This window comes from Meriones unguiculatus, chromosome 8, assembly GCF_030254825.1.
Source record: "Meriones unguiculatus strain TT.TT164.6M chromosome 8, Bangor_MerUng_6.1, whole genome shotgun sequence".
Classification (NCBI taxonomy): Eukaryota; Metazoa; Chordata; class Mammalia; order Rodentia; family Muridae; genus Meriones; species Meriones unguiculatus.
In genome coordinates, this window is record NC_083356.1 from 93,637,212 (window position 1) to 93,665,086 (window position 27,875).

A 27,875-nucleotide genomic window follows, 5' to 3' on the forward strand; every position below is an offset into this window, starting at 1 on the left:
GGGCAGGAAATGTGCGTGATGTTTACATTTGCATTCATTTTACATACCAGTGTGGGCATCAATCTCATGAATGCCAGTGGCATGCCCAGGCTGGGACCAAAGGGCTAGCAGCTACTTGTATATTTATCTGTTGTTTACTAAACTCCACAGGGATAAGATGTTTATCTTTTGTTTTCTGTTTACTTGCCAGAGGTTTGCATAAACAGTAGGCCTTAAGGAAGCCCGTTTGATAAGCCCAGCATTTGAGAAGCTGAAGTAAGACAATTACTGTTAGTTTGAAGGCAACCTGAATGTAGTTCAGGCCAGCCTGGGCTATGGAGTAAAATGGAATAAAACAAAAACAACTGAAAAGCAGAAACAGAAGCAAGAAATTTGGGACCAAGGGCTATTCCTCCTCGGTTGTTCACCATATTCTTGGGTCTTTGTAGAAGTAAATTGACAAATAGTGTTTTAGTCGTCCCAATTTTACTGGGATTTGAGGGTCATCCTGGGAGAGCTATTAGAACAAAGTCCCTAGAGAACTATTATCAAATGTTGACTGAATCATGCATTGGAATTGATTTAAAACCTAGAACAAAAGACAGTAATTTCTTGAGATGGCAGTTGAAGCAAATGAACTAAAAATATGATTATGAAGTTGTGAAACTCTGTAAAATGTGCAGACAGAAAACATGTTCTGAAAATACTTTGCATTTTTCAGAAATAAAAAATTTCAATAGTTTCAAGTCTTCAAGTTTATTTAACTGGTGGACATCCTTTTGGAATGAGAATTCTACAACTGCAAGTATAATTTCCCATTAAGTTAAAATAATCAATCAGACAAACAAACAAACCAAAAAACCCCCAACTTTATTTCCTAGAAAGTAATGTATGAGACTAAGGTTTAAACAGAGAAATTCTTGGTTAACAAGAGAATCAAAATGATAGGGTTTCTGCAAGAGATGCACATGCCCACATGCAACAGGGGAGGAAAACTATAGGCGAATGAGGCCTCCAGTAGTATTGAGGGCAGGGGTGGGACCTGATGTGACCGATAGCAGTATCCTCAGCCTGTCCTAACTGACGTGAAGGAACGAGACAGGACCTGTGTGACAGTCCTCACACCCTCACATGGTAACAGTGCTGTGTTGTGCTGATGAGAAGTGATGGTAGAACACAGTGAGGGCGAGACCCGGGCTGGTCTCCTCTCTCTTACTTGCCATTCCATGTAACTTCTTTGAGCATCAGTTTTCTTCCCTGTGTGAAGAATGTTTCAGAGTTAATGATACAAATTGCCTTGACTCATCTGTGGTTGCTTATCATCGGCTATCCTATTGGGTTTTACAGCTTTGTAATGTTATGATTTAAACACATAAGCTTCTGCTATCTCTCGTTTCTCATTCAGCTTTGTATAAATATTATGGGAAGGAATGTTTAAGTCAGGTACTGTGCATTTTGAAAAAAAATTGATTTGTTGCTTTAGAGCATATGAAATGAATAACTACAAATTTCATTGATTTTTTACAAATTAAAATCTTTATTAGAGAATGTATATTTTTAAAGTAATTTCTTTTTGTTTTGGAAATTGATCCCATGGTCTTGTTCGTGTTATGCACATGCTCCACCGCTGAACCATATTCCCATACCCTTTTATTAATATTAATATCATTAATGAGGTATTAATATTAAGATATTAATGAGATGCGTATGATGTACCATAATAAATGTATTTTAAAAGTTGATCCAGAAAAATATATTTGAGCTTTCTTCTTGCTCCCACATGGGGCAGTCCTTTGTGGTAATCCATGGTGCATAGCAGTGATGATACACTCAGTCTATAGCTGTTGACTAAGCAGATCATATTGCTTAGGTCAGCCCCGCTGAGTGGCAGCCTCGGTGAGACCCCCAGGAAGTATGTTAACAGTCATGTACCAGCTGGCGTTATGGTAAAGTGACGCTTGTACTGGACACTTAGAAACTGGCCTTGTGACTTCTAGGGAGAAATTGACCATTATTAAGGTGTTAGTAAGGGCAGTGACTTCTTTCCATCATTTAAAAAAGTAGGTACAGGTGCAGCTGGAGAGAGGTTGGGGTCCTAGGTTGATAAGTGCATCATTCAGAGAGAGGAGCTCTAGGCACAGCTCAACCGTGTAGGGTCTTGGGTTGATAAGTTATTCCCTATGCTTGCTTGATTGCCTCAGAAGTATGGAACCATTCGTCAACCTTAAAAAAAAAAAAAGATTCTTAAGAAGTAGCTTACAGAGCATCAGTTTCCTTATGGCTGTGTCATACATCCTCAGTTTTGGTTGACCCCACCCCCTCTCATACTTTCTGCCCCTCTTCTACCTTTATACTTCTCCCAACCCCATCTAGTTACAGATTTGAAACTTGTAATGTTACTTGCTTTATATGCATTGTATTACATTGTTCCTTACTATTTGCAAGCTGGGATAAAATCCTCGTAATATAAGGTTGATAAAATTAATCATAGCACTGAAGCCTTTGAACTCTGATATTTAAGCATATTTGTCTCTGTGTTTTAGCTGCCATATCAGACTTAGAGGCATCTTAGCTTTGGAGGCATTTGTTAAAAACTGAGGCCTCAGGATCTAACATCTCAAGGTGAAACCAGAGTTACTAGTGTGTGACTTTGAGTAGGTTTAAACTCTTAAAGCGGAGACCCTTGAGAGCAGCAGCTGGGAGAAATGGTTAAAATCTGCTCAAGTAGTTGGACATCAATGACTGAGCGAAATTTCAGTCCCTAGCCTGTTGTTACAGTAGCGGGTGCCATAGCATTCATATGCTTCTGTAAACCAAGCCAGGCTTGGCCCCCTGGCTCTGATTTGGAATTGTTACAAGGTCTCAGGCACTCCTTCTTTCCTTACATGTTGTATGTAGGGATGAGTTTCACTGAGTGGGAAGATAGCCTGGAAAGATGGCAAAAGGCTCACAGAACCACGGGGCCCTCGCCCTCTGGAATGGTTACTGTTGGGGTGTTCTGGGCCTGCAGCTCTTACCTAGGTGCTTGCCAAAACAGAAACTAGTGTGCGTCTCTTTAATTGCTTTGTGCTCACTCTAGGCTGTCATCTCATAAAAGTTCCCCATTTTTATTTTTAGATATAATACTTTACCAAGCAGAAGAACTCTGAAAAATTCAAGATTAGTGAGTAAGAAAGATGATGTTCATGTCTGTATCATGTGTTTACGAGCCATCATGAATTATCAGGTATGTGTTTGCTTCAGTCCTGTATAAGATTCTGTTGGAATCAGACTCAGATCTCTCTCTCTCTCTCTCTCTCCCCCATGTGTGTGTTGATATTTATGTATCTCTTTGAAGTACAGATCATAACTTAATGAGATTCTATTCAGAAAAGTCTGATTCGTTTTACTGTTAAATATGTAGTTCTGTGGCTGTATATTTCAGTACTTATAATTTATCATGTATGATAAGTGATCCTGCATTAGTTGGGAAAAATTTGTGAGCAGCATGGGAAGTAGTCCTGTAGTTGTGGACAATGTTGGGTGATCGGTAATCAGGTACCTGGTTACTGGCTTCTGTTGTGGTCAATCAAGAGGTTATAGTTATTGTGTGTTAACACCAGTGGTTCCCAGTCTCCTCAAGGGGCGTGGGGAACACTGTTAAAGTGAACATTCCTGCTCTGGCTGGCTCTGCGGTGGGCTGACCTCAGTCTGGGAAACGGTATAGCCAATGCACTTTTGGTTAATCCTACACAACCATGGAAAATGAGTGCCCACAAGATGTAGGGTAAATGAACGGGGCCATAAGTGTAGATAAACCAAATGGGGTAAGAATTTAAAAAAAAAAAAAAAAAGTATTCTGTTTAAAACTCAGATTCCCAGGTTGGAGACTAGATGCATAAGGGTTGATGTTAGCACTCCAGCCCAGCATTGGAGTGTGAATGGACTGTGTGAAGGCAAGCGTGCTTTGGCCTTCCCCCACCAACTAGAGTTTTTGTGGTGCTTCACCCGATGGAGACAGTCTTGTAAGTACTGAGAATGCTGCAGTCCGTAAAGGTGTGTTGGGAACTCACTCTCCAGAGAGGGTAACCAAGGCAGCACCGCAAACGTTTGGCATTCCGCATCCTAACGATGACAAAGTGGGACCGAAGCCAGCTACCGCATGGTGCGCCTCCCAGGTTTTTGTGCCTGTGAGTTCTTGCACCCACACATCCCTGTAAGACTGGTAGTGTTACTCTTCCCGTTCTATTTTTGAGGAAACTGAGAAGTTAAGCAATAGCCTCCACAGTACATGGCTAATGAATTGTACAAGGTTCGAGTCTAGGAAGGCTTTGAACCCAGGGAATTATTTTTACTAAATACTACAGAAAAAGTAATCAGAAGTAGGGACAGAAGTGCCAAATGTGTATATATAGTTTTAGATTTCCCAGATTGGCTACTAGGAGAGTGTCAGTGTGAGGAGGCAGAATTTATGATAAGTAAGTGAGGAGTAAGGCGAAGAGAAGATGAAAGCAGAAATGTCAGGGATTAATTAGAATCTTACAGATCAGTGAAAGATATGGCTTTATTACAAATAGAAACCACCAAAGCATTCTGAGGGGGTAATGGGACAACTGCTTTGATCGGATCTTTTTCTTTTAAAGATTTATTTATTTATTATATATACCATGTGTGTGTTTGCATGTATACCTGCATGCCTGAAGAGGGCGCCAGATTTCATTTTAGATGGTTGTGAGCCACCATGTGGTTGTTGGGAATTAAACTCATGACCTCTGGAAGAGCAGCCAGTGCTCTTAACCTCTGAGCCATCTCTCCAGCCCTTGATCGGATCTTTATGGCTTCTATGTTTAGCATTGGCCTTTGGGTGCAGAGGCAACAGGAGGTAGACTGTTCCAGAGGTTACTGGCTTGGTTACAGCTTGGGTGAGTTGTAGTGGTGGTGTGGTTCAGAATTGTAGGAGGAGAGATGAGAACAACAGCTAGGCTATGGATCTCTTTGGATGGAGGCCACAGCATTTGTTGGGTATTGAGGGAGAAGGTGAGCTGAAGTGGGTACTTGGATAAGCCAGTCTGAACACTGAGGGGTAGGTGTGACAGAGATATTTGAAAATAATTTGGAGAAAAATGGTATCAGAAACCTTGATAGTGGGCTAGTATGTAGAGAGGGAGTTCTTAATATGAACCTTTAAGGCACTCCATTTAAATGTCAGAGAGAGATAAGCCAAGAAGAAAGTCTGAGAAATAGCTAAGAGGGCAGAAGCCAGGAAGAGGAAAAGCCTCAAGCTGTGTCTGATGCTACTGCTAAGTCATGCGAGATGAATGAGGCTCAGCCAGAAGCTTTAGCTAAGTGCACATCCGTGGTGATCTTGGCAAGAACAGTTCCAGGGGAGGGAGGCGAAAGGAGAGGCTTCGGAGCACACAGTAAGAGAAGAACTCGACCCTGAGTATTTGACGGGACTTTGCTATACAGGATAGCAGTGAAATGGGAAGGTGTCAAGCTAGGATTTTGTTGCACATTATATTTATGCTAATGGTGATGAATCAATAGAGAGAGACAAGTAGGCCTGCAGAACTTTCAGAACATTTCATATTTTCTATCCCCTTATCCCCCAAGATAGGGCTTCTCTCTGTAGCTTTGGCTGTCCTGGACTTGCTTTGTAGTCCAGTCTGGCCTCAAACTCACAGAGATATGCCTCTCTTTGCTCCTCTGAGTGCTGGAATTAGAGGTGTGTACCAACGAGCCTGTCTGTTTTTTGTTATTTTGAGGTAGGATCTCAGGTAAACCAGGCTGGATTTGAACTCCTGATCTTCCTGCTAGCACCCCAAAGTGCTAGGATAACAGCTGCGTGTCACCATGCTGGCTCATATAATGTTCTTGAGTAGATGAGAGGGAGCGAGGTCAAGGATTACAGTGGAGGGGCTGGCCTCAGATCAGAGCATAGAAGTGTTTATTATCTCTGAGAGGAGATGTGCCTGGCAGATTGACATGATAGGAACGTTAGAAAGTTTTGGTTGTTTTGGACACGGTGCCTTGCTATGTGGTGCGTGCTGACCTCCAACATGTCATTTTCCTGTCTTAGCCTCAAGAGGTTTGTTTTTTTTTTCCCCTTATTTTTCCCTTATATGCTGGTTGCATATATTTTCTCAGTGCGAGAGGAAGAAGAGCAAAACTGTGTGTTCATTTAGGAAAGACAGTAGTTGCTCAGTTTAGCAGAAGCTAGAGCCTTGTTGTAGACTGGCCTGTTTGTATGGCGTGAAGGAGAAGTGTGTGTGTGTGTGTCACAATGGCCATTGCCAGGGGTGGTGGTGCTAATGAGAGGTGGAGTAGAAGCTAGGAGTAGTCAACCCTAGGTATGTGGTAGAGTCATCCTGAATGCTTGAAAAATTCAGATTTCAAGGTCTTTGAAAGGCAGAGTAAACTGACCTGGGTGGATCTTGGCAGTTCAACCAGGGGTTGGTTTTGTTTGGTCTTCAAAGTGACTTAATGATTATATAAGTTTTGAATCACTAGAGGAGAGTCTTTTCTTAGTTTAATAAAGGAAACTACAAACAAGGCAGCCCAGCTAGGGGACAGGGATCCATAGGCAGGCCACGAAGCCAGAGACAGCCCCTGCTCCCATTGTTAGGGGACCCCCATGATGACACATATGTGTAGGGGTCTAGGTCCAGCCCATACATGCTCTTCGGTTGGTGGGTCAGTTTCTTTGAGGCCCCCTGGGCCCAGGTTAGTTTACTCTGGAGGTCTTCCTGTGGTGTCCTTGACCCATTTGGCTCCCTCAATCTTTTCTCCCACTCTTCCACAAAACTCACTGAGCTCAGCCTATTGTTTGGCTGTGGCTTTCTACATCTTTTTCTATCAGCTGTTTGATGAAGCCTCTCAGAAGACAGTTATGCTGGGCTCCTGTCTGCAAGCATAGCAGAGTATCATTAATAGTGTCAGGGGTTGGCTCTCTCCAATCGCTTAGTTCTGCTTTGAATTAATGTGCCAGGGTGGGTTGGTACCCATGGGGGCTGGGAGGCTTCCCTTCTCTAAGAAAAAGGGAAGAGGATAATAAGGGGAGGGCAATGTGAGGTGGGACTAGGAGAAGAGGAGAGAGAGGGCTGTGATTAGCCTGTAAAGAGATGAAATAAATAAGTAAATGGAAAAAAAAAGAAAGAAAAGCATTCATAAATAATGGAAGAATGATCTCCCTCAAAGTACCCTTAATAATGGATGTTATCAGTTCCAAAACTTTTGGAAAAGAAGTATGTTCTGACACTCATGAGCTCAGCTGCCTCTGAAGAAGACGACATGAGTTACATGAAGAAGAAATGTCCGTGGGTTGTGGCAGTGCTAGAGATTGGGTCTAAGGTTTGCACTCATGGGAGGCAGACTTTTCCACTGAGCTATACTGCCACCCAAGTGGTTTTCTTTTTAAATTAATATTAAAACTTCTTGTAATGCTTTCCTTTTCCATCTGCATTTTAGTATGGTTTCAACATGGTCATGTCTCATCCACACGCTGTCAATGAGATTGCACTAAGTCTGAACAACAAGAATCCCAGGTAAGCATCTTTTGTAACGTTCAAGTCTAAATCTTATCAGGGAGGCGGAGATCTACTCAGCAGTTAATTGTAGAATCGAAAAACTTCCAAGAGTGGCTTCCCCAAGCAGACTGAGAGTGGCCATAAACCCGGCGGCTGTGTAGAATTTCCCCCTTTGGCCTAGTTACAGAGTTGAGCACTGGTGGCGGCTCTTGCTCATTACTCTTCTTTGACCTTCCAGTCCCTGGGTGACCTGGTTCTTTGCATCTCTATTGAAAATTTTGATGGGCAGGACTGGGTTTCCAGTTCACCCAGGTGGGGAGACCAGAGGAATCTTGATAAGAGTTTAGCTACACCAGCGAACATGAAATCCAAGCGTCCCTCCAGACTCTTGCTTATGTTTCCTGTTACCTGTGCACACGTAGCTTAGTTAAGAACAGAAGAGAACACATGCCTGCGTGCATCCTTTCCTTTGATGTGGGCCCTCAAGGCCAGAATCACATGTGGTAGTTATTTTACTAACTGTCTGCTTTTTGGTGGTTGTATTTTGTCTTCTGATGATGCCTGCATTTCAGTTGTATAACACTATACTTCGAATACCTTTTTAAGAACTGGAATATCAAAAAACTACTAATTCCTCTAAAAAAAACCTATTATAAATTGGATCTTTTAATTTAGAAGGGAATACAAATTGTAAAGTCTTGTATACATATTGTATATTTTGGTTTTGAGGTTACTTTTGTAGTTTACTAAAATCCAAAATAGCCACGCTTCCTTGTTCCTGCCTTCCACCACAGGATATCCATTATTCACTTTTTTAAAGACAATTGGCATTGTGGGGCATCAGTACAGTCTTTGTTTAGAGGTTGGCAGTAGTTTTTATTCTAGAATAAAGATGAAATGCTAAAGTAGTCTTATGATGAAGAAACAATGCTGTTTCTTTCTTCACATTTTATTTGCAAACTTTGAATTCCTTTCTAGCTTCTTCTTCCAGAATGATTTCAGATGCAACTTTATTTTCTTGAGTCAGAGAAAATATTTTTTTGTTAGTACAGCTGTAATCTGACGCTTTCCTGGTCTCCTGTATAAGAAGAAGGAATACTAGAAACTTGTCCTGTGGGATTTTCACGGCTCTGTTTCTGCAAGAGAATTGCAAAACATTAATTCCAGTTGATTTTGATTTTTGCCATATTAGGCTCTTGACAGTTGAAACTGACCATCACACACACCTTGCGCATTCACTGGAGATCTTGTACTTAGGAAGGTTGCAGAATGGGCTCTGTGTCCTTAGGTTACCGGAGGTTTAATGAATGTGTGGGTCAGTGCTCTTATTCCTCGACTGTTCACCCTGGAAGGAGCCGCTGACTCATGATATCTCTTTCAGTGAATTTTGTTTTTTCTTTTCTCTTCTTGTTTTGACAGAACAAAAGCTCTTGTCTTGGAGCTGTTGGCAGCCGTTTGTCTTGTCAGAGGCGGGCATGAAATAATTTTATCAGCTTTTGATAACTTCAAGGAGGTAGGATGCATAGTTTTGATAACAGTCCACAAATGTCTCACATTTTTTGATAGAGTGATTCACCTTTTCGTTGATTCTAGCACTAATGGAGCATAGATAGCTAAATTTTCCTGAGATATAACCTAGAGGGAAAAAGTGGTTTTAGTTTAAGTGCCTTGCATATCTGAAAGATGCTTTCTGTGGGTGTCTCATTAGCATCATATGTTAAAATGATTTGCAGTATTCGCTTTCCTTTCAGGCATGGGGAACAGTCATATAGAAAACAGGCTTTGATACACATACACTGAATTAAGGTTTTTACAGTGTAAATTCCACTAAGTTTTATGAACTCTTTCATCATATTTACTTCTCTCAAATCCTATTTATATTCATTGCTTCACTGCATGCTAGCTATATAAAACCCACCAAACCTGTCAAATACAGACACCCTTTGTAGGATTTTGTAATTTTAACTGAGAGGTGCTATTTCACACACTCATGAAGGAAAGTTAAAACTAGGTGCAGGAGTTCACACAGGGGCAAAACATCTAGGGTAGAGTGGATGTAAAATGATGACATAGCTACAGGTTAGTCTGGGCTACATGAGACTGATGTTCCCCCAAATAAGAAAAACACACAACAGCAATGACGATGAAGAAAGAACAGACATATTTGGCTGAAATTGAGACTGAGGGCTGGAGATATGTTTCAGCAGTATCAGTTGTAGGTGGTATGGCATTCACCTAGCATGTACAAAGCTCTAGGTTCAGTTTCTAGTGGAGAGAAGACTGATCTAAGAAACAGAGGTCATTACACATAGGTAATAATATATGAGTCTGCTGTGAAAATATGAAGACATCTCTACTAAGAAGTAGCCAGTTTCCCTTTGGTTTAGCGCTGTGGCCAAGCAGACTGCTTCTATATTCCTAGTGTCTATGCCTCACTTCTCAGGCCACTTCAAGTAGGGAAAATTACAAACAGCCCTGGGAGAATGTTGAAGGCACTCAGAGCCCCAGGTTCTCCTAGAACCCTCAGCCAACCGTATGCCTTAGCCTGGCAGTATTACTTAATTCCAAATATTTCTAGATTAAGACTCAAACTAGCTAGATGTAATGGTGTATGCCTTTAGTCCCAGCACTTGAAAACAGAAGCAGGTGGATTTCTGTGAGTTCCAGGGGTCTCAATCAATACATCAATCAGTCAACTAACCACTCTTCAAGCCAAGCTGGTTTAAGATGTGGTTCCCTGAGGGGCTTTCAGATGCTCTGCCATCTTTACTGAGTCTTTATAGAAGCTTGTGGATATGTTTCTTGAACCATGCTCCAGTGCAGAACCAGTTACATACCCATCTTTAATTGTATAGAGGAATTTCATACAGCTGGCATACCCCAAGCCACATGGACATGCCAGTGGCCATGGTGAGATCGACATCTGTATTTTGAATTTGGAACTTCTGTGAAGCGCCACTGACGTTTGCACTTAGAAGTGTGTGACTGTCCTGAAGGAAATAAAGGAAATGAATTTGACAGGATTCCCTGACTGTGGAGAGGGAGGGAAAGTAAAAGGGAGGCGGGGGCGGGGGAGATTCCTGTCATGGCGGGAGAGTTTTTAACCTTTGTCCTGGGGTGCACACTACTGCCCTTGGCCAGTTGCTCCTATCCCTAGCTAGTGCTTAATGAGGCTGATACATACCTGTGTCCTTATTGCCAAACAAGGAGACCACCAAATAATTCATTAAAAAATAAATCCATCCAGCCTCAGTGCTAGTGAAATCATACCTGAGTTCTAATAAGATAATGAGTGATAGGGAATCTTGATGTTTACACATGGCTTGGAAAATAAATGAATTTCAGAGGGAAGGATTTATAAGTGCTTATGTGAGTCTATATGTCATGTATAAATATGCATATACTTTACATCTACAAATACGGGGGGATGATTTTAAAATGCAAGATAAATAGCATATGTTGCTGATGCAATCTCCAAGCCTTTTAAATTTATTCTTTACTAATTTATTCACTTTACCTCTCAGTTGTAGCCCCCCCCCTTCCTTCCTCCTATCCCCTATTCCCCTTCCCTAATCCTCCGAAGGGTGGAATCCTCCTTCCCCACCATCTGACCCCAGCCTATCAAGTCTCATTAAGACTACCTGGATCCTCTTCCTCTACAGGCTGGCAAGGCTGCCCCACAAGAGAAATGATCAAAGAATGGACAACAGAGTCCATGTCAGAGACAGCCTCTGCTCACCTTATGAGGGGACCCAAATGGAGACTAAGCTGCTTATCAGCCACATCTGAGCAGGGGGTCTAGGTCCTCTCCATGCATGGTCCTTGGTTGGTGCATCAGTCTCTGAAACTTCCGCTGAGCCCAGATTTGCTGGCTCTGTTGGTCTTCCCATAGAGTTCCTGTCCCCTCCATGTTCTTCTATCCTCCCACTCTTCCCTACGACTCCCTGTGCTTTGCCCAAAGTTTTCCTTTGGGCAGAATCTGCTTCAATTCCCTGCTGGGTGGAGGTGGAGATGCTCCATCATACAACACGGACATTTGCTTAACCATGTTCATAGCAGCTTTATTCATAATAGCCAGAATCTGGAAACAACCTAGGTGTCCCTTAGCTGAAGAGAAGATACAGAAATTGTGATACATTTACACAATGGAATACTACTCGGCTATTTAAAACAAGGAAATTTTGAAATTTGCAGGCAAATGGATGGAACTAGAAAAGATTATTCTGTGTGAGGTTACACAGAATCAGAAAGACATGCAAGGTATATACTCACTCATAAGCGGATATTAGCCATATAATACAGAACAACCATACTATAATCCACAGACCTAAAGAAGCTAGATAATCAGGAGGACCCTAGGAAGGATGCTTAGTTCTCATTCAGAAGGGCAAATAGAATAGACACCGAAAGTGATTGAAAAGAGGGAACAGGATGGGAACATACTATAATGTCTAATCCTTACTGTGAGGCCATAATTGAAAATATCACATTATGTTTTAATATCACATTAAGACTATCACATGTCAAGTCTTATCTACCCTGGAAACACTTAGTACATGCTTAATCATGACCGTAGCTATAATATAACTTGTCTCTGGTAATATAGCTTTAATAACCATCTGATTATACTGTTAGTCAAATTATATATTAAAACTTCATCAGATCTGAATTAAAGCTTGCCATTTAGGAGCTGCTTTGGTTTTGTTTTCTCATACTTTTACATAGAAGACATACAGATGCACGCAGAGTCTCTTGTGTCAAGAATTTAGGTGTTAGAATTGTGCGTGTTGTAGCTATTTAGGGGATGCGAAACTAAGAACATGTTTAGTTCAAGAAAAATAAACTCCTAAATCCAGTCAGGTGCAGGTAGTGATGAAAGTGGAATTCTGACCAGTACATGTTTAAAGCTTCAACAAAAGTGTATTTCTGGAATCCTTTATTTGCTCTTATAAGCCGGCATTTTACTACTTTGTGGCTTCCTTTCTCTCCCCCGACCCCCACCCTTCTCAACCCCCTTTTCACACTTTTAAATCCCTAACACTAGATAAGGGAGAAAAAAAGAATAGAGAAGAAAGGGGGTGTCGATATTGTTAGATTACCTACTGCTGATTAGGGGCTTTAAGGTCCTTGGGACAAGTTTGGTCTTTGCCGTCAGGATATCTAACTTTTCTTGTTGTTTCTTCTTTGTTCTCTACCATGTAACAGACTTCAAACATCACCATCTAACTACTAAACAGCAACAACTCTGCCTCTTGGGGCCCCGGCATTTCTGTACCCTCTGAAAAATTCCCAGAATTCCCAAAGTCACACACTTGCAGAAAATAGCTGCAGCTGGCAAAACCACACCCCTGCTAGAGCACAAGGCAAATCATAGTCACCTGCTGTGAAGCAGCTTCATATTTCCACACCTGGGAGTATAACAAACACATATTCTTATAATCTTTCTGTATTTTTGGTTTTTTATATAAGTTTTATTTTTTATATTAATTACAGTTCATTTACTTTGTATCCCAGCTGTAGCCCCCTCCCTCATCTACTCCCAATCCCACTCTCTCTCCTTCATCTCTTCCCTGCCCCTCTCTAAGTCCACTGGTAGGGGAGGTACTCCTCCCCTTCCATCTGACCCTAGTTTATTAGGTCTCTTCAGGACTGGTTGCAATGTCCTCCTCTGTGGCCTAGCAGGGTTTCTCCTCCCTTGGGGGGAGGGGGGAAGGTCAAAGAGCCCACCACTGAGTTCATGTCAGAGACAGTCTCTGTTACCCTTACTAGGGAAACCCACTTGGATGCTGAGCTGCCATTGGCTATGTCTAAGCAGGGGTTCTAGGTTATATCCATGCATGGTCCTTGGTTGGAGAATCAGTTTCAGAAAAGACTCCTGTGCCCAGATATATTTGGTCTGTGTGGTACTCCTGTCCTCTCTAGGTCTTACTATTTCCCCATTCTTTCAAATGATTTCCTGCACTCTGCCCAAGGTTTGGTTATGAGTCTCAGCATCTGCTTTGATACACTGCTAGATAGAGTCTTTCAGAGGCCCTCTGTGGTAGGCTCCTGTCTTATTTCTTGTTTTCTCCTACTTCCAATGCCTATCCTATTTGTCTTTCTAGGTGAGGATTGATCATTTTACCCTAGAACGTCTTCTTGTTTATCTTCTTTAGGTGTACAGATTTTAGTATGTTTATCCTAACTTATAGGTCTAGTATCTACTTATAAGTGAGTATATACTGTGTATGTCTTTCTGCTCCTGGGATACCTCACTCAGGATGATCTTTTCTAGATCCTACCATTTGCCTACAAATTTCATGATTTCCTCGTTTTTAATTGCTGAATAGTATTTCGTTGTGTAAAAGTACCACAATTTCCGTATCCATTCCTTCATTGAGGGACGTCTGGGTTGTTTCTAGGTTCTGGCTATTACGAATAAAGCTTCTACAAACATGGTTGAACAAATGTCCTTGTTGTGTACTTGAGCATCTTTTGGATATATGCCTAGGAGTGGTATAGCTGGATCTTGAGGTAGCCCTATTCCTAATTGTCTGAGAAAGTGCCTGATTGATTTCTGAAGTGTGTGTACCAGTTGACATTCCCACCAGGAATGGAGGAGGGTTCCCCTTTCTCTACAACCTCTCCAGCAACTGATTAACACCTTCAGAAAAGTGGCTGGATACAAAATTAACTAAAAAAAAAAAAAAAAAAATCAGAAGACAAAAGGGCCAAGAAAGAGATTAGGGCAACAACACCCTTCACAATAGCCACTAACAACATAAAGTACCTTGGGGTGACTCTAACCAAGCAGGTGAAAGACCTGTTTACAAAAAGTCTCTTAAGAAAGAAATTGAAGAAGACATTAGAAGATGGAAAGATTTTCTGTGCTCATGGATTGGTAGGATTAACATTGTGAAAATGACCATCCTGCCAAAAGCAATCTACAGATTCTATGCAATTCCCATCAAAATACGAACACAATTCTTTACAGACCTTGAAAGAAAAATTCTCAACTTCATATGAAAAAACAAAAAACCCAGAATTTCTAAAAATGATACTGTACAGCAACAGGTTGTCTGGAGGTATCTCCATCCCTTATCTCAAGCTGTACTATAGAGCAACAGTAATAAAAATTGCATGGTATTAGCACAGAAACAGAAAGGTGGATCAATGGAACCAAATAGAAGACCCAGAAGTAAACCCACACATCTATGGGTACTTGATTTTTGACAAAGAAGCCAAAACCATTCAATGGAAAAAAGGCAGCATCTTCAACAAATCGTGCCGGTCCAACTGGATGTCTACATGCAGAAAAATGAAAATAGATCCATATTTATCACCCTTCACACAACTAAAGTCCAAGTGAATCAAAGACCTCAGCATAAAACCAAATATACTAAACCGTTTAGAAGAAAAAGTGGCTAAGAGCCTAGAACTCATTGGCACAGGAGACAACTTTCTGCAGTTTTTAAAAGAAACCAGAATTCTAAAATTCTCACTACCATTCTGTTAGTTTAGGTTCTGCTTCTCTTGGCCTCTGTCTTTGCATCAGAGAGACCATGTTGTGTTGTCTGGTATCCCACGCAGCTGTGTGTTCTTTGCCTGCATTTACCTGAAGCTGCTGGACGAGATACAATGCTATTCTGCTCAGTGCTTCTTAAATTCCTTTCTTTTCTTTTTCTCCTGTCTTCCTGTGAGTCAGTTTTCTTACATACCATAGCAAAGAGTATTGGGGTTGTTTTTTTGTTTGTTTGTTTGTTTTTGTTTTTGTTTTGTTTTAGTCGTTTTAGCTTGAAATTTCATTGGAGACTTCTGGATTTAGGGAAGCTTGGGGCTAATGCTTTATGTGAGATCTAGCATCAGTTGCAGGATGCCTGGACAGTGTTTTGGTCAGTGGATGACATACATGGAACCACCTATGGTGGAGAGCACCATGCCACACCAGAGACTTCTCACCTTCAGCAGGTAGCAGGAATTACTCCCTCCCTTTCTTGAGCCAATATGTCTGTTTTAAGTTGACCAGGTGTAAAGGTTAACACAAATGTGAAAAGAAGCAACATGTTTTTGGCTCTTGATACATATGATTCCGTTTTTTTCTCATGGTTCAGTTAATGTCAAAGATACCAACAATATCACTCTATTTTTTAAAAAGTTTTTTATTATTGTGAGTGTGTGTATGTGAGAGCTAGATCAGGAGAGTGAAAGGGTGGGGGCGGGGAGACTTTGAACAAATGCTCATGTGATGGTGATCGTGTGATGGTCAGAGGACAATCTTATGGGAGCTGATTCCTTCCTTTTATCTCACCTTCTAGTTACCAGGCTTGTATTGCAAGAAGTTTTGCCAATCATCTTGCTTGTCCTCATTTTGTTTTCAAAAGAGTCTTGCCCTGAAAGTTCTTACATCTAAAGTTTGTGCTGAGGAATAGAGAGCACATAGCTTGGGGCTGGAGAGATGGCTCAGTGGATAAGAGCACTCCCTGTTCTAAGGTCCTGAGTTCAATTCCCAGCAACTACATGGTGGCTCGAAACCATTTGTACTGGAATCTGATGCCCTCTTCTGGCATGAAGATAGAGCACTCATACATAAAATAAATAAAATCTTTAAAAAGGAAAAAAAGAGAGCACATAGATTAATGTAATCTGAAGGCTATTAACCCAATTTTATAGGATATTGCTTATTGTGGTTTTCAATCTGTGGGTCACAACCCCTTTGACAGATAGAGGCAAACCTCTCCCCCCCAAAATATTTAAATTATAATTCATACATAGCAAAATTGCAGTTATGAAGTAGCAACAAAAATAATTTTATGATTGGGGTCATCACAACAGAAGGAACTTTATTTTAAAGAGTCGCAGTGTTAGGAAGGTTTAGAACCACTGGCTTATGAGATGAGGTTGGGTCAAAGGCCAACATAACTGAGCAAGCATATCCATTAATTGCCTCAATGTATATGGTGGTGAGCTCAAGCGATATAACTTCATATGGCAGCTTGTACCCTAAAAGAAGCATGTGAGTGGTTGAGGACTAGATCATTAATAGCCAACCACTGTATTCCTCAACTTCTTTTTTCTAAGAACAATTAAACAAAAGGAATTAACACATCTGGTTTGGGTGCTGAAGTATCTTCTCATGAAAATTTATGCTCCTGAAATGAGGACCAGGGTGCGAACAAGGGGCCATCTGTTTTTCCTTATTGGTTCATTTAGCCATACGAAAAAGACATACAACTATCTCCTTGAAGTTTATTCTTAGTTGCATGGCTGTATACATTTTTGAACATTGAGTCTGTGAGATGGAAAGAAACACTTTTGGAATCCAGAAATATCTTTGTATTAGTTCAGGGTCTTATTTGTAAAAAGCAGAAAAGAGAGGGTTGATGAGGGAGATCAAGAAAAGAAAAAAAAAAAGAATGAGAGAGAGAGATGACAAGGAGCCTATAGAACAGCCTTAGAGAGTGGCAGGCACTGCTGGTATGCTAGCCTTTGGATAGCCTGTGGGTGTAGCCTTGAGCTGAGCCTCCCTCAGCAAATTTTGGAGTTCTGGTCATGCTGTTTCTTTTCTTCCAAGCAGCATGGACCTGGCCTAGAAATCCATGGGCTCATAAAACCCTGCCTCCTGTGAAGGGCCTTGACCAGCCCTCATTGTAGATTCAGGAAATTTCTAGTTTGGGTCAACCTATATATTGTTATCAACCTATACATTGTTCTCTTTTTCTGTAGCCTTCCTCCTTTCACTCCTTGTTATGTTTTTTGATACAGTTGAGAAATTGCCCTACTTTTAAAAGGCACTTTTAAAATGTGGTAAAGAAAGTGTACATTTGGGATCATAGGAAAAGTAATGAAGCCCCGAAGACTGCTATAGACCAGTCTGCTCTGACACCATTGATAAAACCTTGAGTCTCTCAGGGTGCTGGAAGGTATTCCTGGACTTCCTCAGAATTCCAAATCACTTATAACTGTTTTCAACTGTTTCTATAGTGTCAACATCAGGCTAAGCAAAAAAGCGCCCTACTTTGGTTAGCAAATGCCCTCCCCCCCCCACTTCTGAACTTCCATAAAGACTCACAGAGTCCTCTAAAATGACTCACTCAAGGTCACCAGCTCTTTTGAATGCAAGACTTTCGGGAGTAGCTCTTATCCCCATCCAGATGCAAGAAGATTTGCTAAGAAGCTTGATGTAGTTTAGCTTCTGAGCATCTGAAAGCACTTGTACTATGCATTATTAACTTGATTTAAGAAAGCCTGTCAGGAGTTATTCACAGTGCTCCAAACTGGACAGGGGAAAAAAAGAACAGACATTTTGGTTTGTTCCTAGAATTCCTTTGAGTTTAATTTCATTGACTTCATCAGTATTTGAGGTCAAGGGGTTATAAATCTAGCCTGGGCCATCTGTTGTTCTTCCTGCTTGGATGGAAGGGTATTTTGGAACTTGGGAGCCCAGGAACCACACAGATCTGAGGCAGAAGGTATCCTAATAGAAGAGTGTCCTAAGATACCGGAGTCCAGGACTCTGAGCTCTGAGGTGGGACAATGTCCCCATGGAAGAGCAACCTGTGAAACAGAAGGTCCAGGAACCACAAAGCTCTGGGAGGAGCCTCCTCAGCAGAGGCATTGCAGCTCCCAGGGAGGGTATCCCTGGCTGAGCTCAGGAGCTGACTCACTGCTCTTCTACTTCTTCACATCTTTGTTTCTTTGCTTCATTGCTTTTTGTTTCTTCTGACGATAGGCACACCAGGCAACAAATCTCCTAAAGGAGATTTATTAGAAGGGCCCAGGGTGGAGGGACGAAGCCAGGGTTGGCTGTCCCTGCTCCTGGGAGAGGACAGCAGGGAGATGAACAGACACAGGCTTTATATAGGCTTATATATATATATATATATATATATATTTCTTTGGAGGAGGGGGTGTTGAACTTTTTAGGACAGAGATTTCCAGAGTGAGGACTGGCGAAATTTTAAGTCCTGAGCTTGGGGAGCTTGGGAATTGGTATGGTATTTTGGGGGGGCAGGGGGAAGCTCAGGGATGGGTGTATTTTTCACCCCCTTTCCCCTGCATTGGGGGCCCATGTGTTAGGATGGGAAGACCTTCCCAGACACAAGTGGGTTTTGCTGAGGTACCATCACTGCAGAGCTGCTCAGGGTAGGCTGGAGAGGAGGTGCTGTCACCATGGACTGTTTCTGTGATGGTACCTCATGGTGGCTGCAGGCTCAGGAGGCGCTGCTACTTTGACAGAGGACACCATTTTGACAGCGTCTGCTGCGGTATGCTCGGGGCCTACTCCATCCAGGTAACTGTGGAATTATTAAACATTTTAAACATAGAAGGAAGAGTACTTTCAACTGTCAAGCCATGGGGGCCACAGTCCTAAAATGTGTTGTTATGCCAGCCTTGAACTAGGCTACCTAATTGAACAAGGCACCTCTGGTTGCTCTGATTTCTGAAGTGTGGGAAACAAAATCTTATGCAGTATCAACACCACTATGTGTTTTTGCTTACTGATGCTTTGTATATGGATAATGCAGATATCCTAGCAGTAGTTTTACTGAGCTCTTAGGTGCTATGGGTAGGAGTTCAGACTGAAATATCTGAGGCTGTTGCTACATCTATTGTGTCTGAGTCTAGTGTATCTAGGGTCTCTCAGCGAAGACAGAGTTGACAGGCTTCTTCACTGAGGCATGTAGTTTGGGGGTCCCTGATTTCTTGAAACCTTGACTGAGCTGGGACCGTCAACCAGATGCCCTTGTAGAATTGCTCAAGGTCATGGCATTTGGCAGCCTGTAGGAGAGTACTGTAGGAAGGGCATTGAAAGAGAGAGAGCATGTACCAGAGACAGAGGCTTAGAAGTCATGCAGAGGTGTTATTTTTTTGCATTCTGTGAGTTGCCAATGAGGCCCTCAGACCAAAGTCCTCAACTCAGGTCCAAGGTGAGAGGGGAGGAACAACTGTGGATAGCTTTGGAAAAGATAGTTTGACTGTAGAAGGACAGAACTAATAGAAAATGAGTGTGTCTGTGTATGTATAATGTAGATAGACTCCAGTAAATCTTTTATAGAATACCCACACATTATGGTTTATTTAACATAAAGAAAAATATATTTATAATATATTTATAATGCATGCGTATTTATAAAAGAGGATTTCCTGGACTGGCAGTACATCACTGTAGTGAGTACCAACAACGGGTGACTGCTTGCTGAAGAGCCAGAGAACCTGACGGCTGTCAGTGGGTAAAGCTCCATGCCCGAGGCGCTCCCAACTGGAACTAGAGTGTGGAGCTCCCAGGAGAGTTGCTGTCGTTGAGTTGACACTGAAAAGGCAAAGAAGCTGGAGTATAATGTTTGTACATGGCAGCGGCAGCCATGTTCGTACTCACTCAGAAAGAATGGTGCTGGCATGCACCATTCACTTCCCAGTTTTCAGCCTATTAGATGGTATAATCCACATTCAGGGTGGGTCTTCCCCCTTAGTTACCTCCACATGTCGGCTCCTCCAGAAACACTTCTGAGCTTCACTAGGCCTACACATCTCTGTGTGCAGACAAGTAGACACTCAGTGCCAGGCATCACATTTGCTTAGTATCTGTAGGGGAATGACCTACAGATTTTAGTTGTTTCTCATCTTCCTTTCTCCTCTTTGTTCAAGGCAATGATTTATTTCTCCTCATAATAAAAAGCTTGATAAATTTTTTTTCTTTTTTGAGACAGGGTTTCTCTGTATAGCCTTGGCTGTCCTGGAACCTACTCTGTAGACCAGGCTGACCTTGAACTCATAGAGATCCATTGCCTCTGCCTCCTGAGTGCTAGGATTAAATACATGTGCCACCATTGCCCAATAAACTTTTTGATTAATACTAGGAAGGGTGGTTACTGCTTCTTTCAAGTAGTGGTTTTGAGAGTCTTCCTAGAGGGGAAAGGAAACATTGCCTAGGGTTTCCAAGTTCATTTCTCAGTAGTGACCAAGTTCTGATCATTAAACTTCCCCCTGATGGGACTGCCCTACCAGGCCACAGGGGAGAAAGACAAACTCAGCCCTCGTATGAATAGATGAGCTAGACTGTCTGGGTAGGGGGCTCCCCTATTCCGAGGAATAGGGGAGAGGGAATTCAAGAGAGAAGAGCCTATGACCCAGATGTAAATTGAATTAATTAATTTAGTGCCTTAAACCTGTAGTGAGGAAGTGAATACCTCTGTCCTGATGACTAAAGGGCGAGTCATACTTACTCATTGAAAAATTATTGAGCCGGGCGTGGTGGCCCATGCCTGTGATCCCAGCGCTCAGGAAGCAGAGGCAGGTAGATCTCTGTAAGCTCAAAGCCGGCCTTGTCTCCAAATTGAGTCCAGGACAGCCAAGGCTACAAAGAGAAACCCTTCTTAAGAAAACAAACAAACAAACAAGGTCACTAAGTAAACTCTTTCTCAGGAACATTAGTGAACACTGGAATTGTAAAAAAAAAAAAAAAAAAAAAAAAAAAAAAAGAATTGCAACCCCTTCCCTAAAAAGTAAGCCTCTTAGGCCAGTTGAAGAAACATTTTTTTTTTTTTTTTTTTTTGTCAGTTGAAGTAGTAGGCTCTGAAAGGTAAATGGAGGATGCTGACCAAGAAGATGAGTAGCTGATCAGGATAAGTGTGTGTGTGTGTGTGTGTGTGTGTGTGTGTGTGTGTCTGTCTGTCTGTCTGTCTGTCTGTCTGCCTGCATTTGTTTACGGCAGATGGGTCAGAAAAACTGTGAAGCAAATGTGCCTGACCTTAATAAGTAAGAATCAGTTAGGCACCATCATAATCATCATGAGTTTTGACACAGGGCCTCATTCTCGTCAGGCATCCCAGGCTGAGCCTAAGCCTTTCTTTGTCTCGGCTACCTGGGTGCTGGGATTGCATGGGAGTGCCACTGTGCCTGCTGCCTGAGGTATTAGTTGCTGCTGTAACAGATGAGTACAAACCTAGTGGCTTTAAAATGTCACCTTTTTTTAGTCCTGTGTAGCAAAGTATAAAACAAATCAATGAAGTAGTATTCTGCTCAGTTCAGAAAAAGCCTGCCACTTTGCTTTTTACCCTCTATATTCTTTGGTTCACGCCAAACTCCCAAGCCAGCAGCATGGCATCTGTTTCTATCTCTCTGTGTTATCTTATTTTCTGATTCTTTGGCTTCCTTCCTTTAAGCAACCTTGTGATAACATCCAACCAATCCAGATAATGTCCTTATCTCAAACTCCTTAACTTAATCAATGCCCATGAATCCACTTGTGTTAAGTCCAGGAATCGCTGAAGGAAGACCCCAGACTCATAGTATGCAAAAGCAAGGAGCGTTTATTCTGCAGAAATTTCCAGCATGCAGGGGCCACCATTTCATATAATGGTGATCCTGAGTGAGCATGCAGACTCAATTTATCTAGGAGATACAGTTGGGGTGGGGCAGGTGGACTCATGATGGTTTCTGCAGTTGGGGTCTTCGTTGAGTGTTCAGGTAACAAAGTATGCCCAGTTAACAAAGAGTGTCCAGGTAACAAAGTGTCATTTTGACTAGCTAGACACAGCGTTTCCAACTGAACTTTAATTTGATTGATCAGGTGCTTGGGGACTTTACAGAGTTATTGTTTTTGGTTTTCAGCGAGGTCGTTGAGTTATTGTATCTGGTTTCCATGGACTGTAGTTTCCTGTTCCAAGAAATAGAAACTCAGGCCTGTTCAGTCTGAAGCCAATTTTGAAGCCTGTCAGGAGTCAGGCTGGCTTGTTAAAAATTGTTCCCCTCACTCGTACTATGTAAGGTAACATAGTCACAACATCAGGGAGGGGACATGGATCCCCTGGTTCAGGGAGTACATTATTTGTCAACATACCAGGTAAAGAGAATTAAAGATGCCATTGTATCAAGCTGGTATTTTAATGAAGTTACGATGCCTGAGAAGAGAAAGTGAGGAGTGCTCATGAAAGCGATTATGGCTAGTAACACACACAGCCTTCAGGTTTCCAAAGCCTCAAAGCCAGGGGCCAGCAAAGGAACTGTGGTCTCCAGTCACTGGCTGTTTAGACAGCCTCTGTTAGTAAAGATATTATTCTTGGATTTTGGCCAGAAAGCCCCTTGGCAGTGGACCCAACATGAGATCACTGATGGGGCAAGGTGTGGGTTGGCCTATGTGGCTTGTTTCAGAATTTGCCATTGATGTCTTAGAATCCTTATGCTTCTTCCTGTGCTGACAGCCAGCTGCTGTTTGAATTCACTCTAATATTTGCAGGGCCTTCTTTCTCTGTGATCTTGGGGAAGCGAAAAGAACAGAGAAAGCAGAGAGGACCAAGGTGCTCAGAGGTATACCCAGTTATCTGGTGACCTGGCTCACAGCAATGGAGGCGCTCTTTCATCCTAACTTTCATGCAGACCCCTTTCTGGCCCAAGTACAATTCTACCCAAGGAGGAACTTTTTTTTTTTTAGTGGAGTGGCCACTTTAAAAACAAGCTATTGCTTCTAAACCCATGCCCTCTGGCAACTGTAAAGCAGTTGGCGCATGGGTCCTCATTTCATATTCTTAGAAGAAATGAATACCCTGAGAAAAGCACCAAAAGTTGCATGCTGCTGGTGACATGCAATGTCTCACAGGCTTAGGTGCTGGTCTCCAACCCTGGAACTTTCCTGGTTCAGTGACATTTGTGTGTTCTGTGGTTGTAAAGAGCACAAGGACAGTGAAGGGCAGGCGTTGTGTGGAGGTGTGTGTGTGTGTGTGTATGTGTAACATTAAAGTCCAAGCCATTACAGCTTTGGTTATATCACTTCCAGGAAACATTACAGTAGAGGCTTTCATCCCTTCATTAGGATTTGGTAGTCATGTTCATGTCCAGCATTACTTTCTGCAAGACCTTGTTAAATGTTTAATTTAGGGCCCCCTTGCTTTCTTCTGTGTCCACCCCACCCAGGGCTCTCGCCTTCACTCTATGCAGATTTTTATGATAAAGATGTATTAAAAATACCTTTGTCTTGTTGCTGGGTTTGGTGGTGCACGCCCACAATTCTAGCACTTGGGAGACAAAGGCAAGAGAATGGGTCATTTGAAGATTTAGAGCGAGCTTGAAACTAGCCTAGACTACATGAAACTTTACCTCAAAAGAAATTATGATTTCTCTCTTGACACCTTGTATTTCAAATTTGCTCTCGCTGGTGTTAAAGGTTTTCTATTATGTGAAAATAGAATGATTTTTTTTAAAGTGTCATTGAATTATAAGGTGTCAGTTGTTTTAAAGGTTTGAGATTCTAGTGCTAAGTGCAACATTGATTGGTGAGATTTAGTCGTAGTTCTAGCATAGTTCTGAAGAGACTAGATGTGTTATTTGGGAAAAAGGGTACGATAAGTCCCATTTGTATATATTTATGTCTATGTGACAATATGTGTATCATTGCATAAAGATACTGTGGAAAGAGCTGTTGAACCCTAAGAAGAAAGTGGCAAGATTGACCATGGTTGTCCTTCTCCTATTGGTGTACGTTGATTTCTGTTGTAGGACCGTGAGGTCCCCTACATTTTATACATCTAGCTTTCTTTCCTAGAGATGTTTGGTTACCCTTTGTTTCTCATCTGTCCTTACCACCCTTTCCTACATGAACTCAGAGGTGATGGAAATGTCTGGGGAACTGATGAGTCATTGTATGAATTAGCATGGAAGAAGTGTGATTAAAAGGCACGGTGGGTGTCCCACAGATTCTTTTCCTTGAGAAGGGCAGAACTGACTGTAATGGGGATTTGGGTAAGGAGTAAATGTGCACTAAGATCAATCGTAAGAGAGACAGCTTTTAAACTTAAGAGAATTGCACTTATTATTTCACTTCCTTATTATAATTTAACCCAAAATTCTAGATACTTATTGAGCTTGATTTTATGTGAGTCAAGCTTAAATTTCATCTGGGATTGAAACATTTATAAGACATTAGCATGTTCTTATATATGAAGTCCACAGTAAATATGTGTTTTGTAGTTTCTCTCATAATAATGAATAGTAATTTTTAGAAAGAAGATGTGAATACAGTAGCTAATTCTGTTCCATTCTCTTTCATATTATAAACATCAGTAAATCTGTCTTGTGTTTGAGAAAGGCTTATACATAGTTCACAGTAAGGAAAATGCTAGAAAACTTTCATAAAAAGGTATATATATACACACATGTTTTTTTTTTTTTACTTAATGCCACCAGGCTAATGCACAGCACATTGTTCATCCCAGGTATCTCTTTGTATGTAGGCCTGCTGCCATTCTAATAAGCTTCCCTCTGGATTTCCACCATTCAACTCTGGGTTTCTCTGCAGTCTTACATGACATGGTATCATAATCCAAGCACTTTCTAAGCATGTTTGTACATTTCCCCTAATTTTTCCACTAAAAAGCAACCATAGTAGGAATGGTGATAGATAAGGTAGGTTTTTTGGGATGGCTAGTAAAATTCAGAGTAGGCTGAACTATATGTAGGACCCTGATGAAAGAGGATGTGCCTTTTGAACAAGATTATTAAAAAAGAACTCAAGGGCTGGAGAGATGGCTCAGAGTTTAAGAGCATTGACTGTTCTTCCAAAGGTCCTGAGTTCAATTCCCAGCAACCACATGGTGACTCACAACCATCTATAGTGAGATATGGTGCCTTCTTCTGGCATGCAGGTACACATGCAGGCAGAACACTATAAATAATAAATAAATCCTTAAAAAAATAAAAAAGACTTGATTTGGTGGGGAACATTTCAGGAACAAAGAGATTGGCAATGCAAGTCAGAATACATGGCTGAACAGGAAAATATCAGGGGCTCATTTTACAGAACACTACCTAATAGAAAAGATTGTGGTCAGGAATTTAGATATTTTCTATATTTTAAATTCTGGGATTCAGATGTTTCCTGTATTCAACTGGTTCTATAACTTATGATCCCATCTGCAGTGAATCTTTAGTGGAGGCTCCTGGGCCTGGAGAAATCTGGGAAGAACAGGTGAACAGCCTTCACCCTTCACGGGCTTTTGAGTCTTAACATGATTAATGTCTATAAAGCTTCAGAGCAGAGTTTACAGGATTCTAATCACTACTCAGCATTTATTTATAACTGCCTTAAAAATGTTTCTGAAGATACAGGAACACTCTGTGACCCCACTGAAGGAAAGAGCAGAGTCTTCAGTAGGGAATTATGCCTTTGAAAAACACTTTTTCTCTGGAGAGTCTAATTCAACAGTCCTGTCGGGGTAGAGGTGACAGTGTAAAAGCACATGGAGGGTTGGAGAAATGGCTCAGAGGTTAAGACATTGTCTGTTCTTCTAGAGGTTCTGAGTTCAATTCCCAGCAGCCACATGGTGGCTCACAACCATCTATAATAAGATCTGGTGCCCTCTTCTGCTCTGCAGATGTACATGCAGACAGAACACTATATACATAATAAATAAGTAAAATATTTTTTTAAAAAACGCATGGAGCCTGGAGCAGTGGCCCAGCAGTTAGATCTCTTGCTGCTTTTCCAACACACAGTACCTTCTGTTCCCAGCAAGAACATGGGAGCACATGACCACGTGTAACTACAATTCCATGGGGCTCAACGTTCTCTTTGTTCTTTGTGGGTACTGAACACACATGAGCATACTCACATAGACCCATAAATAGACAAGAATGATTAAAGAGAAAAAAAATCATTAAAGGTACTATGGTTCCTTCAATGCATAAAGGACCAGATATCTAAATACATGCCCTTGTCTAGCCGGCTCCTCCAGAGTGTAGGCCAAGGTACTGAGAACAAGAGGTGTGAAATACAGACAGTATGGAGGTTGCTCCTTCAACCGTGTCATCAGTGTATCTTCACAAAGGAACAAATGCCACTTACTTTCACAGTTGATGAAAATACCCTAGCCTTGCCATGGAAAGGGTAAAAATTACAACCTGCATATTCTGTATCAGATTATGTAATAATAGAATTTTATTCTCAGGAGACTGCTTTGCCTAGGTCTTATGCTGGGAGAATGGTAATGGCAGTACATGTGGCCATCTTGGGTCTTTAGGAGCTCCCTGATCTAAAAAGTGATTAATGCTCTGTTGAGCATACAGGCATGCAGTCAATTAGAAGAAGCAACCGCCACGCTGACAGTGATGTTACAATTCTAGGAGGGAAAAAAACCTTTCAAATCAAGAGTTAAAAGGGAGACTTGACAATCTGATGTTTTTAATTTGTTAATGAGATTGACATTCAGTTAAGATCAGATAGTCTCAGGAGAGGTCAACAGAGCAGCAGAGTACCTAAAGAACAGCCTGAGGCATCACTCCCATAGATCTCAGGGTGTCCAGATAAACATATTTCATTTTAAGATGACACTTGTGGGGCTAGAGGGATGCCTGGGTGGTTAGGAGAGCTGGATGCTCCTACAGAGGACTCAAGTTCAATTCCTAGTACCCTAGTTTGTGGGTGACTCACAAACACCTACAACTCTAGCTCCAAGGAATACCAACCCCTTATCTGACGTTCATAGGCTTCCATGTGCATGTGTTGTCTGTCTGTCTGTCTGTGTATTTATCTATCCATTCATCTATTTCTATCTATCTCACATACTTTTTATAACTCTTAAAATGTTTTGAAAGACAATATCTTTTTAAATCTCTCCATAATTATGACAGCATTGGAAAACACAGTTAATTAAGTATTGAAGGATTACACTCCATGTCCAACACATGACCCCTGTATACCAATGTGCTGGCTAGTGTTTCTTCAACCTGAGAGTCACTAGTGTCACTTGGGAAAAGGGAATCTCAGATGACAAAATGCCTCCGTCTGATGGCCTGTTGGCAAGCATGTGAGACGTTGTCTCGATTAGTAAGGGATATGTGCAGTTGCAGACCATGAGTGAGTGGTGCTACCTGTGGTCAGGTGGTGGTTAATTGTCTAAGTCACGCTGAGCAGCCCAGGAACTGGTACTCTCCATGGCCTTCGCTTCAGGTTCTGCCTCTAGGTTCCTGCCTTGAAATCTTGCCCTGCTGTCCTGAGAGTAATGGAGTGTGAGCTGGGAGTACTGAGCTGAAATAAACCCTTTCCCTCCAAGATGCTTTTGCTCATTGAGTTTTATCAAAACAATAAAAACCCTAACAAAGACTACCAATATCTTCCATAGCCCTTCTAAACAGAGTGGATTCCTGGGCTCTAAACTGAGACTTGACTGAGGACATCCACTAGAAGAGACCAGTAAGCATTCAAGGTTTCTGGGATAGTTTGGGGGAACCAGTGGCTCATGTACTCATATACTGACTAAACCCTCAGCTCCTGTCACTGTCAATTATAGGTTAAGTAGCTAGACCATAAGCTGAATTCCCTCAACTTGCATTTGAGCAACACCAAGAAGGCCGAGTTACTTCCTCTGGGTATCATGGGGAACCATGAGCAGGTACAGGCATCTTGCATTATGGTAACTCGAA

At 41.7% G+C, this 27,875-nt stretch overlaps 1 protein-coding gene across 7 annotated transcripts in view; it reads left to right on the plus strand.

Moving 5' to 3' along the window:
- Positions 1 to 27,875, plus strand: part of Fmnl2 (formin like 2) — a 289,369-nt gene that overhangs the window by 213,211 nt on the left and 48,283 nt on the right. For all 7 annotated transcript variants that reach the window (XM_060390165.1, XM_060390164.1, XM_060390167.1 and 4 more), the window contains 3 exons: positions 3,097 to 3,205; positions 7,426 to 7,502; positions 8,904 to 8,997. In XM_060390165.1, coding sequence (XP_060246148.1) covers positions 3,097 to 3,205; positions 7,426 to 7,502; positions 8,904 to 8,997 — 280 coding nt within the window. The remainder of the gene's footprint in view (positions 1 to 3,096; positions 3,206 to 7,425; positions 7,503 to 8,903; positions 8,998 to 27,875) is intronic.